Source organism: Euprymna scolopes, chromosome 32, assembly GCF_053919585.1.
Source record: "Euprymna scolopes isolate OS-2025 chromosome 32, ASM5391958v1, whole genome shotgun sequence".
In the NCBI taxonomy this organism is placed as follows: Eukaryota; Metazoa; Mollusca; class Cephalopoda; order Sepiida; family Sepiolidae; genus Euprymna; species Euprymna scolopes.
This window is the reverse complement of record NC_136513.1, coordinates 34,358,331-34,372,902: the sequence shown is the minus strand read 5'-3', so window position 1 is coordinate 34,372,902 and position 14,572 is coordinate 34,358,331. Positions and strand designations below refer to the sequence as shown.

Genomic DNA, 14,572 nt, shown 5'->3' with positions numbered 1-14,572 from the left:
AAAGAACTATTTTAAGGCCTAGAACTCCAGTGAGGCATTAGAATTCACGCCAAAAGGAACCAAGAAATCTTCTATAGAAATACATTACACCACAGAAGATTTGCATTATTTTCTTGGATTATAGGACCAAGAGGATTGAAATTTTCTCGAATGAGAACATTTAAGTTAATGGCGCAAGGGAGGTAATTTAGATACACCCTCTTTTAAAAAGATTAAGTGTTGACGTGTTTTATTTAAATTCTTTGACACACAGTAAGCCCTGACTGCACCCATATTCTTACCCCTACTGTCCCTTACAATATTGTTAATGGAGTTCTTTGAGAACCGCCAGAGGAACTAATTTGGCAGACACTGTTATTGGTGAACATAAAACTGACTATATCTTTTCTTCCCTTATTTACCTTTCCATTTATTAAAAAAAAAATTGTTTATCGTAATATTTTTTCATTTTTTTCCCTTCTTGTCGTGCAATGGGATAACCTCCATTGGACGTTATGATAAAATTCCTGTTGCAACAAAAGACTAGATTGAATGTGCATCTTTGAAAAGGTTCATTTTCATGTGCCGTCACCTTTCAAAATAATACAAAGTAAGGCAGTGGAATAAACGGAGAAAAAGAAGGAAAATGTTCATAAAAAGTACTTATTCCTTGTTCTTTTTGTTGGTCGAGTAGCAGTCACAAAGAGGAGTGTTTGCCATCTTTTAAGAGTGAAAGCGAGTGACTTCTCGCTTGACTGCACCCGTGTCTTGTTTCCTTGGTGTCTCGTTTCTCTTCCGTTTAGTTTACAAAAAATCCTGAGTTTTTATCTCTTCTTATCGGTTCCAATAGACATGTTGGTTGTTTAATTTTATTTTTATCATGCCCGCTCCTATTGGTGGATTAATTTTTATTATTTTTCTCTCTTTGACCGGATGGGTGTATCGAGCCTATGCGTAGTGACGCGTTTACACACTTTGTCGTTGACAGCTGACAAGTAAACATCTGGTTGAGAGTTTATTATTTTCTTTGTGAATCCCCACAGGTGGCATATTCCAAAAATTACATAAATCGATCAAATAGTTTTTTTTAACTAAAGAAAATCAAAATTTACCAATAAACTGTATTGAACATAAGACTGATATTGACCGCAACACTTCGATTTGAATTGTTTACCCCTTATTTATTTAGTCAAATTTCAATAATGGCTGAAGAAAAACACAACAACTAACTTAGTTGAAAAATTTGATTTTCTTTAATAATAATAATAATAATAATAATGATAATAATATTATTAAACACTACGTGATCAAATTATGTGATTTTTAGAATATTTCATCGTTGTTCTATAACTGGTGCATGCATCATACAGATATTTTTGTATTTTATTTTTCTGTTTCTGCCATATGTGCCAATTTGAATAAACACCTAAAAATATTTTAGAGAGATGGAATTCAACAGAATATAAACGGGTTCTTGTGCAGATAGTCGATTAATCGATTTTTTCCCAAATATGTCGTTTAAGCAAAACCAATGTAACTGATTAATTGTCATGTCGATTATCGTAATTTTTATGGAAAAATGGTAAAACTGCTTTTTTCTTAGATGTTATAAAGTAGACGGTGAAGAGTTCACACACAGGGATTAGAATGCATATTTTAGATTGCATGTTTATGGCATGCAATATTGTAGTCTACAGTGATAGACTTTTTTTTTTACTAAAAACAATAGCAATTGTTCTACAAATATTGCACGCCATTAACATGTAATCTAAAATATGCATTCCGAATTATGTCCTCTGTGTGTGAACTCTTCATCGTCTACTTTATAACATGTAAGAAAAATGGAATTTTACCCAATTTTCCATAAAAAATACTTGTAACAGTCAATAACTTTCTACTCAATGAATGCATTAATCAAAATATCATATTTAAGCTTATTTTACGACCACCTAGTATATATATATATATATATATATATATATTGTGTATATTTAGGCAGCATTTTCTGTCAATTATCAATTGATTATTATCAATCTATTGAATTATCTGTCAAACGGATTACAAAGATTTCCCAAATCTCAGTACCCTGTACATCAAATTTCGAGGCTGTAGACTGAAAATTGACAGAGTTATTGCATAGGAAAATGTACACACACAGACACACAGACACAGACACGTTCACTTTTCTCTCTCTCTCTCTCTCTCTCTCTCTCTCTCTCTCTCTATATATATATATATATATATATATATATATAATATATATATATATATTTATATATATATATATAAAGTGCCTTAAATAAATTTCCAGACGTTTTTCGTATGGGTACTTTTATTAATAGTACACACTAGTCCCCTTTGAAGTAATCTCCTCTGGCTGCAATGCACTTATTGTACCATTCTACCAACTTCTGGAAAACTCCATGGAAGTTCTCTTGTGTGAGTATGCTAATGACCTTTGTCACATACTCTTTCATCTTCTCAATTATCTCATAATGACAGCCTCTAAGGTTTTCCTTGAGCTTAAGGAATAACCAAAAGTCGCAAGGAACAAGGTCTGCACTGTAGGAAAGGTGAGGAACTGCCTCGATGCTCATCTTTGTCAAATAGTCTGTTAGAAGGATGGAGTACATTGTCCTGGTACATTGTCCTGGTGGAAATGCCATTGACCTGATTTGAAGATGTTGGTCTCTTCCAATGGAATCTCTTCCTGAACTCCCTTAAAATCTCAACATAGTATTCCGGTGAATTTACTCTTCAAATGTGTTCTCAATTATTAAATGACTAGCATTTTAGCCTGGCGTTGTCTGGGTGTTTGGAGGTGTATCTTGAGTAAAAAAAAAAATGGTAAATTTTTTTTACTTTGACCCCTATTATTAACAGCCAAATTTCTGGCCGAAAACCGATCACAAAGATTTTCCCAAATCTCAGTACCCTGTATATCAAATTTTGAGTCTGAAAACTTAAAATTTACAGTTATTGTGTAGGGAAATGTACACACACACACACACACACACACACACACACACACACACACACACACACACACACACACACACACACACACACACGTTCACTTATATAGATATATAGATTTCTCTCTGATAGGTTCATAAGAGTAGTGGTTGATGGGCAGAAATCAGAAGTTCACAGTATTAATGCTGGATTCACTCAGGGGTCCATCCTAGGCCCAACTCTCTTCCTGATCTACATTAATGATCTTCCAAATCACATCCTTACATCATTCATAGACATTTATGCTGATGACACTGCTATCTATGGTAGCACATCTAAGACCGTAAACGACCAAGTTCTCTCCGATTCTCTCTCCTCTGATCTTGAGCAAGTGGTACAATGGGGAAAGAGGTGGCTGGTTACTTTTAATGCATCAAAAACCAAGCTTTTATTTTTACATCATCAACGCTCTGATCCCCATCTGGCATCAATTGAAATGAATGGCTCTCATCTTGGGGAGGCCTCAAGTTTTGACAAGCTTCTGGGCTTGACCTTTACTCCTGATCTTAAATAGAATACATACATTAAATCCGCTGGAAAAATGGTGGGATCCTTCTATCGATCCAGTAGATATCTCACTGCTGATGCAATTCTCTATCTATATAAGAGCCAAGTACGTCCAAGGATGGAGTACTGTTGCCACATTTGGGCAGGAGCTGCTAAAAACAGCCTATCCTGCCTTGATAGAGTTCAAAATAGACTTTGTAGCCTCGTAAGGAATGTCCTTTTCTCTTCCCTGTAACTTCTTTCTCTCAGAAGAGATGTTGTGAGTTTGTCTCTGCTTTATCGTTATTTTCATGGCAGGTGCTCGACTGAGCTCCAATCTATGGTCCGCCCCCTCGCCAAATTTTCACAAAAAGCACCCATCTAGCAGAAAACACTAATATTATCCCCACTCTTTATCTGTGCCTAAACCTAAACGTAGATTCCATGAACAAAACTTCTTTCTTAGAACTGCACGCCTATGGACTTGTCTTCCGTTTTCCTGCTTTCCAGCTGACTACAATATTGTTGTCTTCAAGTCTAACGTAAATAAGTTTTTGATGAGCCGTTCAATATAAGTTTACAAATTTATCGAATTTCCATTATTAACGATTACTATATTGTCCAATTTCTACTGTACACTTTTTAACCCTTATTCTCGAGTGGCCTCTTGGCCTTGGTAAGTGGTGATGCCTATGTAAAAAAAACCCAAAAAAAACAACAAAACCCAAAAAAAAACAAAAAGAGACAGCATGCTTCCACTGGGAACTCTGTCTCTTGGTCTCTGGACCATGGCAGTAGATACAGCTTTCAGCGCAGGTCATCAGAGAATCAACTATCTCCCTGCTGTTATGACATCTTTCTTTCTGATCTTTTCTGAGCACCCTTGGAACAAACTTCATGCAAATCTTCCGCACTTTCAGTTCTTGATAAATAATTGTGTATACAGTTTCCACGCGGACACTAAACTGTGCACTTATTATACCTATAGACACATGACGGTCCTTATCCATAAAATTCTTTATTTGGCCAATCAACTTTGGTGTTCTGACTATCTTACCCTTCCCACACCTCTCATCATCCCTCATAGATTCTTTGCTTTTATATGCTACTTAAAAACTGATGTCTGATTTATTCAAGATGGTCCAAAAGCAGTTTGAAGCATTCTATACGTTTTTTGTGGCATATTTTCAGAACTTTATTGCATATCATTCTTCTAAAGTGTCCTCACGTCCAGATTGCATTTTTGAAAGTAACCAGCCGTGACAATCAGACTTTAGTAGGGTGTATTCCAATTCATGCTCTAGCTGCTTATTTACACATGAAATCATAAAAAATTGGTCGGTCATCTGTACAAAAAAAAAAGTCTGGAAATTTATTGAAGGCACTCGTATATATATATATATATATATATATATATATATATATATATATATATATATATATATATATATATATAAACAGGCTCCTTCAGTCTTTGACATATATATGTAGAGAGAGAGAGAGAGAGAGAGAGACAAACAGACAGAAAGAAAGAAAGAGAGAGAGACAAACAGACAAAAAGAAAGAAAGAGAGAGAGAGAGACAAACAGACAGAAAGAAAGAAAGAGAGAGAGAGAGAGTGAGAGAGAGACAAACAGACAGAAAGAAAGAAAGAGAGAGAGAGACAAACAGACAGAAAGAAAGAAAGAGAGAGAGAGAGAGACAAACAGACAGAAAGAAAGAAAGAGAGAGAGAGAGAGTGAGAGAGAGACAAACAGACAGAAAGAAAGAGAGAGAGAGACAAACAGACAGAAAGAAAGAAAGAGAGAGAGAGAGACAAACAGACAGAAAGAGAGAAAGAGAGAGAGAGACAAACAGGCAGAAAGAAAGAAAGAGAGAGAGAGAGACAAACAGACAGAAAGAAAGAAAGAAAGAGAGAAAGAGAGAGAGAGAGAGAGAGAGAGAGAGAGAGAAAGAGAGAGATGTGTTTGGCGATAAGTAAATACTACTTCTCAAAGTAGAAAACAGAATTTTTTATAACGAATTATATGCATTTAAAAAATGATTTATCAAATAAGTATGATTTATCTCCCTTATGTCTATTCACTAATAGTCTTAGCGAATTGACGTAAGGGAGATAACTATACAACTATGGTTGGGTGGTGGCTATGATAACAATGAGGATGTGGATTGACGACTTGGTTGTGTCGAATTCGAATCCTGTCGACTCCTTAACATCACTTCCACTGACAAATCATAGTAACCTTCACATCGTCTCTCTTGTATGCACTTGATTCTAAGAAAAACTAAAAGAACCAATGTAAACAACAGAATCAAGCAGGTCAACAGACGAACCAGGCTCATTTATATGAATTTACAATTTTTAGCATCTTCTGATCAGAAATATTTATTTAATGATCAAGGCCAACAACTATTTGAGGATAGAGTTTAATGAGATGGACGAATGGTCAGTTTAATGATGAAGGATATTATGGGAGTATTGTAAATTATTAGCGTTATTAATAAAAATTGGTTACTTGAAAACAAACTGTGTTTATGGAAATTCTGCCAGACGCCCAGAAGACGAAGGAAGCAAGGAAAGTTTTTGTCAGTTGTGGTAGAAGACGAGTTCTTGCGAATGTCTTTTATATGATAATCATTCCAGATGAGGTATGAAGTCACTTGATGAAAGGAGCTAACAAAAAAATACTAAAAGACATAACGTTCTCATTGATACAAATTTGCGTTTCAGCCACAGTTGGAACGGATCGAAATAAACTGAATTATTTATTAATAAAGTGTGACGCTATTTACAGTAACTGTATACACAACGATATCTTTGTGTATACATTGGTTACTATGTGTTTAAAGTATATCTGGATGTAAAAGACACTAGGGATGGACTTTTAGGCGAAGATTACAGTGTAGTATCTGTTATGATGCTACACTTCATCTTTTCGGTCCTCGGTCAGTGTAGGAGAAATCCTTCATGACTAAGACAATTTTTATTTTTGTTCCTATCTAGAGTGCCCCTTTGTGGGGAGCTCGATTTTCTCCACATTAACAAGTGAAGCTTGCATGGTCCCCCGTTAGTGCACAGTGAACGAAGCAGAAAAAAATATGAGTCGGTTCAGCATTTCCCCCCTCCCCCATTTAGCCCCAAATTCCTCAAAACGGTGTAGTTTTAGGCCTTAACATATGTAAATTTGAGTTCTGCACCATGCAAAAAAAGAAATAACTAAGTCCATCATTTGCACCCCCCCACACACATTTAGCCCCAAAAGTCCACAAGGCTTTAACATATTTAAATTTGAGTTCTGCACCATGCAAAACTGCTAAATAAACATACATAGAAAGATTGGGACAAATATGGTAAAACGGTCCCCAAAAATTGAGTGTTTTTATTAACCCTAAAAGAATCCATTGGAAAAGAGGTGAGGGCAGGTGTGATTACAAGAGTTAGGGGTGGATGGTAGAGAATAAGAAGAAAATCTCATTCTAGCATTTAAAAACAACTTTATTTGTTATCCAAGTTAGTATGACTTGTATAGTGGATTTGGTTGGTTGTTTTTGTTTTACGGCATAGCAACCTTTTTCAGGTTATTTAATGCCGAATCATGTTATTTTGAGGAACGATTTTTAACGGAGTATATATTTTTTTTTAAGTCAGATTCTATTTAACCCATAGTTGGGACCCTAACAGGTACTACCACTCTGGGTCAGAGTGGACCTGGGAGCAATGGCAATTAAAGGGTGGCTCCACACTCCTCAAGGCCCGCAAGGTGGGGCCCTCACCATTGGATATAGTTTAAGGTCATATCCAGGACCTTGTATAGTGGAAGGCTTAATCATTGAAAATATTCTTGTGTGGAGACGTAGATTAAAGATTAGACAGGGGAAAAGTTCATGTATGTGTTAACTGTCGCTATGATGGATTATTTGTTGGCCCTTTCCACGTGGAGTTGTTGTCAGTCCTAGATCCAAGGAGGAAGAGAGAGAGAGAGAGAGAGAGAGAGAGAGAGAGAGAGAGAGTGTGTTGCCGGTTTAACCTTTCATAAACTCAGTTAGTTTCATAAAGAAATGTACACACACACACGCACGCAAACGCACGCACACACACACACAAACACACACACACAAACACACAAACACACACACACAAACACACACACACACACACACAATTTCACTTTTATAAATATATAAATTCTTGTTAGTATGGCTTGTATATTGAAAGGCTTAGTAGTGGAAAGTGTTCCTGCATGAAGATGTGGATTAAAGATTAGATAGGGAAAAAGTTCATGTATGTGTGCTGAAAGTTATTGTCCATCGCCATGATGGATTATTTGTCTCCTAGATGTCAGTAATAGAAACATGCATCACGAAGCGCTGTAGGATGAGAAAGAGAGTTCGAGTGTGTACTGTGTGTTGGGATAGCCATGTTGACTTATTTTTATGCACGTCTTAGTTAAAACCCTGAGCCCTATGAGTTCTATTGAGTCCCAAGAGAGAAGTTGAGGGCGACAGGTCCGTTCTATGTGTTTTTTTTTTACACAGGAATCACCACTTATCAAAGCCCGATGGCCAATCGAGGATAAAGGTTAACGGGTATAGATTAGTCAATTAAGTAGTGGAAATTTTATAAATTGAATTACTTAGGGGAACGATTCATCAAGAATTTGTTTACGTTCAACTTGAAGAGTATCAAATTGTAGTCAACTGAAAAGCAGGCAATCGGAAGAGAGTTCCACAGGCGTGCACTTCTAAGAAAGAAGCTTTGTTCATGGAATCTACATTTAGGTTTAGACACAGATAAAGAGTGTGGGGAAATTATTGATAGTGGTTTTGGCTAGACGAGTGTTTTTCGTGAAAGTTTGGCGAGGGGGACCATAGATTGAAGCTCAGCTGAGCACTTGCCATGAAAATAACGATAAAGCAGAGACAGGCTCACAACGTCTCTTCTGTGGGAAAGAGGTTGCAGGGAAGAAAAAAGCCCCCCCCCCCAGTAAGCTACAAAGTCTATTTTGAACTCTGTCAAGGCAGAATAAGCTGCTTGTTGTCAGTCCAAGATCCGAAGAGAGAGAGAGAGAGAGAGAGAGAGAGAGAGAGTGTTGCCAGTTTAACCTTTCATAAACTTGGTCACATGACTGAGAGCTGGCTTCTGATTGGACAAGCCGGGAAGGAAGTATGTTCATAAACTCTAGCAGCGAGAATTGTCAAGGGTTATTGTTAAGGCTTGTGTTTATTTGCAATTTCATCTGCTACAATGGAGTAAGTGCAGAGATGTTTTGTCATTACTAACTAGCAGAGCATTACGGCTGGCAACTAATCAGGCATATGTAAACGACGTAATGGAAGTGAAACCTGACCAGTGAGGATTGATGAAGTCTGAGGAGACTTGTTGTCACTCAAACTCCAAAGAATGCCACAAGTTTTTCTCAAAGCCTATGTGACTACTTCTAGTGAGTAAATAATAATAGTAGTAATAATAATAATAATAATAATAATAATAAAGATAACTGAATTTTAGATAATAGACTACACCCTTCAGTCCTAGACAAATGCCGACCTCCCAATATTACTGGTATGAATAAATTAAAATTACATGTATTTTCCTTTTTATGAATTTCAAGCATGAATGCAGACCTTACAATATTATTGGTATGAAGAAATTAAAAGTAAAGTTATTTATTTAAAAAAAAAACATATGTTAACATACTATATATATTTATGGGTTTTTATCATTCATTAAAAAAATGCCTAGTCATAGAAATCATTATTTTTCATAGCTCTTTGGGATTTTGGTTAAGATCAAAATGTACTATAACACCAGTGTTATTTTAAGGCAGAAGTTTTCATGCAATTGGCTTCCTTGAAAAAGAAAATCAAAATACGCACAGAACAAACAAACAATTAAACAAGCAAGCAAGCAAAGAAAGTGCCACTTATGATATAAGTGGATGCAAATATTCATACCAGACTGTATCTTTTAAGGTCATTTCGACGCACGATTTCCGGCATGTCCATCATGAGTGGAAATCCAAGCAGGATAACATCCGCCTGTTTGACCTTTGTACCTAAAAGTAAAACAGCAAATTAATTAATTTTATTCATTTATTTTTTTTTAACAATGTGTCACCACTTATCAAATTAATAAGCAAGATGAATTGTCAGTTGAACGATGAAGAATATTATGAAAGGATTTCCATGGACAGAGTTTCTGTCCCCCAAAACTTTCCATCTGTGGAACACATTATCACAGGACTGATTATATGCAGACTACATGTTCAAATCCAACGGCATCAAGTACCAGCCATTTTTAGTAGAGTGTCACCACTTATCAAGGCCCAAAACCAATCGAGGATAAGGAATAGATGAGTGTTTGGTGGACTATGAGAGAACACTGATGATCGGTAATGATGTTGGTGATGGGCTAGAATTTGATTATTTAAGATGGCGACTCAGCAAGAATTTGTTTACATTGGACTTGAAAACGACAATGTTGCTTGGAAAAGCCCTGTGCTGGCAATGGTCCTGTTGTCATAACTTGGATCAGTAGAGAGCATAAGTTTTACAGTCAGTACTGTGGATGTTGTACTTTATTCTGTGACATTAGCATGTCACGTAACTTTTTAGTGAAACGGCCTTCTATTTACAGTGACCGTGGCTCGACTCACAGTGTTTTGATCTCAGTCGTGTCATTGCGTCCATTTCAATTTGATTAATACTAAACTAGATTAGCTTTTTGCCTATGTTGATTTCGTCTCAATGTTTTATTCTGACCATGAAAACTCTTTGAATGGAGACATTTTCTCTTACTAATTGAAACAAATTAAAGGGAAGTTATCATGTGCAATTATCCAGAGTTCTCACACTTTCTTTCTTCAAAAATAAATATGTATATGAATTAATTAACTTATTTTTTTTTTTTTTACATGGGGGTCACCACTTATCAAGGCCCGAAGGCCACTCAGGGATAAGGGTTATTGCGTGTACAGTAATCAATGAGATAATATTGTAGTAATCATTAGTATTGGGGGTTTTGATAGAGTGTCTTACTTAAGGGGGCGGTTTGTCAGGAGTTTGTTTATGTTGGACTTGAAGTTGGATATCTCAGACTACTGTTCTCATCTTGAGTGTTATTTTCACAACGCTTTAATCGATGTAACCCCCCTCCCTTCAGGTGTATCTTGTTGAACTCACAAATTTACGGGAGTAGCATGCTCTTGGACCGTCAGCTATGATTGTGTAGAAGTGCTAAGTATTTGGTAGTTGTATTTTGAGTGTCGCCAGTAATGAATAATTTATCCAATTGCAGACAATTCTGCAGGGTGGAATGATAAAATTGTTGCCATAGAAAAAAAAAATGATTCCATTTCCGTTTGATGAAAACCGGCTTTCTTTTTTTGTTGCAGACCATCTACTAGTTGTGTACAAATCCAAGAACAATAGGAGCCGTCTATCATGTCTGAAAGTGACACAATGTTCAACAAGCGAGATCGGAGATGCGCCAATGTACAACTCATGCTCTCTGCCGAATCTAAATTATGACAACAGGACCATTCCCAACACCCTAAAAATGCTTCGCTGGTACGATTATGAATATCTCCAGTATCAAATAATCCTTAGGAACTGCGAAATTTACCTTATGTATGAAAACCAAAGAGGGAAGATATAACATATGAGAAATATTTGGAATCAAGTCTCGCCTTGCTGTTATTTCAGATCATTTAAAACCATAGCAGCAAGTTTTAGTCTCTCCTCCATCAAGGCCAGAAATTTGGGAGAAATATCAAATATTTTGTAATTCATATGCAAAACTAGGAAAACAAGTGACTATGATTGAAACATTTTATCGCTATAAAATAGTGCCAAAAATAGGCTCTCGGACAAATGTCATATAGCCCACTACACAATTCAGATCATTACCTTTCCAACGAGCCTTCATTTGTATAATTCTGATCAATATATATATATATATATAAAGGTCCAAATCAAACCAGCCTTGACAGCCGTTTTAAATTCTTTTTTTCTACGCACATCTTATCTTCCTTTTAATATTATTATTTTAACTCATTTCCTTTTCCTTGCACCCATTTGTGAATTATTCCACGGATTTCTGCCTTTTGGATTACTTTGGACCATCTTCCAATTACGCGATTCCCTTGGATTTTACTTGTGGAAATGGAAATTTAACCAACTTTTTTGGATTTTTGATTTTACCGTTATTGGATATTTTACCCTTCACCAGACTATCCATTCATGTGAAAACACCCTTTTCTTCACCATATTCCCTCTGCTTCACTATTTGTTACTAAGTAAGATCTATGGCTTACTTGTAGTTTCATCAAATACTTTTGCAAGCAAAATCCGATCCTGCATTTTGCTAAATCCTACCTTCTGATGAGAAGGAAAGTATTTCTTTGAAACTCCGCGGATTAAGGACTATCAATTTATTTTGTGCTTCCTTTTTAAAATTAAATATGTTTTTAACGCGTTTTCAAAGTGTTTTTTAACATGTTTTATTAACTACTTGTTCTTATATATATATATATATATATATATATATATATATATATATTTATATATATCGCAATCATGAAGGAAAGACTTTTGTAATTCATGTTTTAAAAACATTGGTTTCGCCCTCGCTTTCTCTAAGCTGTGTCGAAGGATTTTTTTTTTAAAAAGTGGGGAATCGAAAATATGTACAATTTCAAATAAAAGTATGTTGCGTTCCATTATGTGTGGGGCGAAAAATGGGGAAAGCGATTAAAATAAAGCAACGTTATATTACTCGAAGATCCTAGAGACTAATTAATCACGCTCAAACCCAAGAGGCATTCCCTCTGTTTACAAAGAGAACGCCTTTTCAACCAAACGTGAACAGTCTCCAAGATCTTTAAATGGAATAATTTGATTCGTGCTCACTCATTATTCCATTTAAAGGTCTTGAAGACTGTTCACGTTTGGTTGAGAAAACTTTCTCTCTGTAAACAGAGAGAATGTCTCTTGGGTTTGAGCGTGATTAGTCTCTAGGATCTTCGAGTAATATAACGTTGCTTTATTTTAATCGCTTTCCCCATTTTTCGCCCCACACATAATGGAACGCAACATACTTTTATTTGAAATTGTACATATTTTCGATTTTTGAGTAATATAACATTGCTGTCCTCAATTTTTTTCTTTTGTTATCCTCCAAACATAACGAAACACAACGGAATTTCATTTTAAATTGTACATATTTTCGGCACCATTTTTTTTTAAATCCCTTGATACAGATTTGAGAAAGCAAGGGCGAAACCGGTCAGCTGACTCACGTCTTTTTTATCTCTTCTCTTCTTCACCCCTTTTACTTTATTGTAAAACGTTTTTAATCATGAATTATAAGTCTTTCTTTTATGATTGCGATATTTAATTTCTGTACCCCCCCAAAGAATCAGGATATATATATATATATATATATATATATATATATATATATATATATATATATATATATATATATATATATATATATATATACACACACACGGCACAATCACATTGAAACACTGATTCTCGCCAGATCACCGAAGTTAAGCAACGTTGAGCCTGGCCAGTACCAGATGGGTGACCATTTGGGAAGGGGTCAAGCGCTGTATGTACCGTGCCGAGTCATAGAAATTTCCAGTTTGGTATCTGGAGGCCCATTATTTCACTGGGAGAGATGCACCCTCAGTATTCGTTAAGACATGCATCTAGGAGAAGGAAACTCTGATTTAAAAATCTGCGGTCCACTGTATACTCTGTCTTGTGGCAGCTATATGCACCGACGGAGGTTAGCAGTAATACTAAGAAAGTATGGATGGTTTTACACAAAGCCTTCACCACTATAAACAAATCATCTGTGTGGATTTCCGAGCAACTTGGTTGTTGTGGCGGAACCGTATACGTCAAAAATCGATGGGGGAGAGTTCATTATATATATATATATATATATATATATATATATATATATATATATATGAAATTTATTACTGTGAGTCCAGAATGAGTTTACATATTGTTTCAGCTAGAGGAAGATCCTCAAAGAGAGGGAATATCCAACTAGCATCGTCAGAATTCATAGATGGACTCTGACCATGCTAGTTGGATATTTCCTCTCTTTGAGGATCTTCCTCTAGCTGAAACAATATGTAAACTCATTCTGGACACAGTAATAAATTTCCTATATACTGCTCTGGCTACACATTGAGCACTCTAGTCCGGTTTTTTCACCACTGGTACATATATATAATAAGATTTTCAATAAGAACACAATTAAAGTCTCTTACTCTACTATGCCCAACCTTCATCAGAAAATAATTAGCTCTAATAATAATAAAATTAATAAACTACAAAATGCAACTATACAAAATACATCGGACTGTAACTGTAGAAGAAAAAATAAATGTCCCCTACAAGGCTCATGTAAAATTAAAAATGTTATCTATAGCTGCACAGTATCAAAAACTCCAAATATACAAGAACCTATCAACAGCCATAACTCAACTACCAGATTAAATAATAACACCAACTTAAATCAATCTACCGATCAATTATTAACCAACCCACCACATTATAATCCAACAATAGACCTAACGGAAAATAATCATAATAATCAAGAGGTAGTATATATTGGTTCCACATCTGGCCCAATAAAACATAGAATTTCAACGCACAAACATTCTTTTAAAAATAACTCTCTATCAAACCAAACTACTCTATCCAACTATATTTGGCAACTAAAAAATAACAATATTTCTTTCAACTTAAAATGGCAAATAATTGAGACTTGCAAATCATATAAACCAGGAGATAAATTTTGTACATTATGTACAAAAGAAACCCTAAAAATTTTAAAATATGAAGATATAAAAAGCACAACCAAACTAGTAAATTCAAGACACGAGATTCTATCGTGTAATCATAAACGTTGGTTTAAATTTAATAAATATAAACCACCTTAAATCATTAAAAATTACTCATTAGTAAAAATAGATTTTTTTTTTCTAATAAATTAAGTTAAACCAATTACCGCCCTTAGACTCGTAAATCAAATAATAAATAAAGCCATGACAATTACCTCCCC

General features: G+C 35.4%; 1 protein-coding gene across 3 annotated transcripts in view; it reads right to left on the bottom strand.

Annotated features, from left to right (window-relative positions):
* Positions 1 to 14,572, bottom strand: part of LOC145256250 (protein-glucosylgalactosylhydroxylysine glucosidase-like) — a 170,258-nt gene that overhangs the window by 8,011 nt on the left and 147,675 nt on the right. For all 3 annotated transcript variants that reach the window (XM_080114906.1, XM_080114904.1, XM_080114905.1), the window contains exon 10: positions 9,436 to 9,536. In XM_080114906.1, the coding sequence (XP_079971032.1) occupies positions 9,436 to 9,536 (101 nt within the window). The remainder of the gene's footprint in view (positions 1 to 9,435; positions 9,537 to 14,572) is intronic.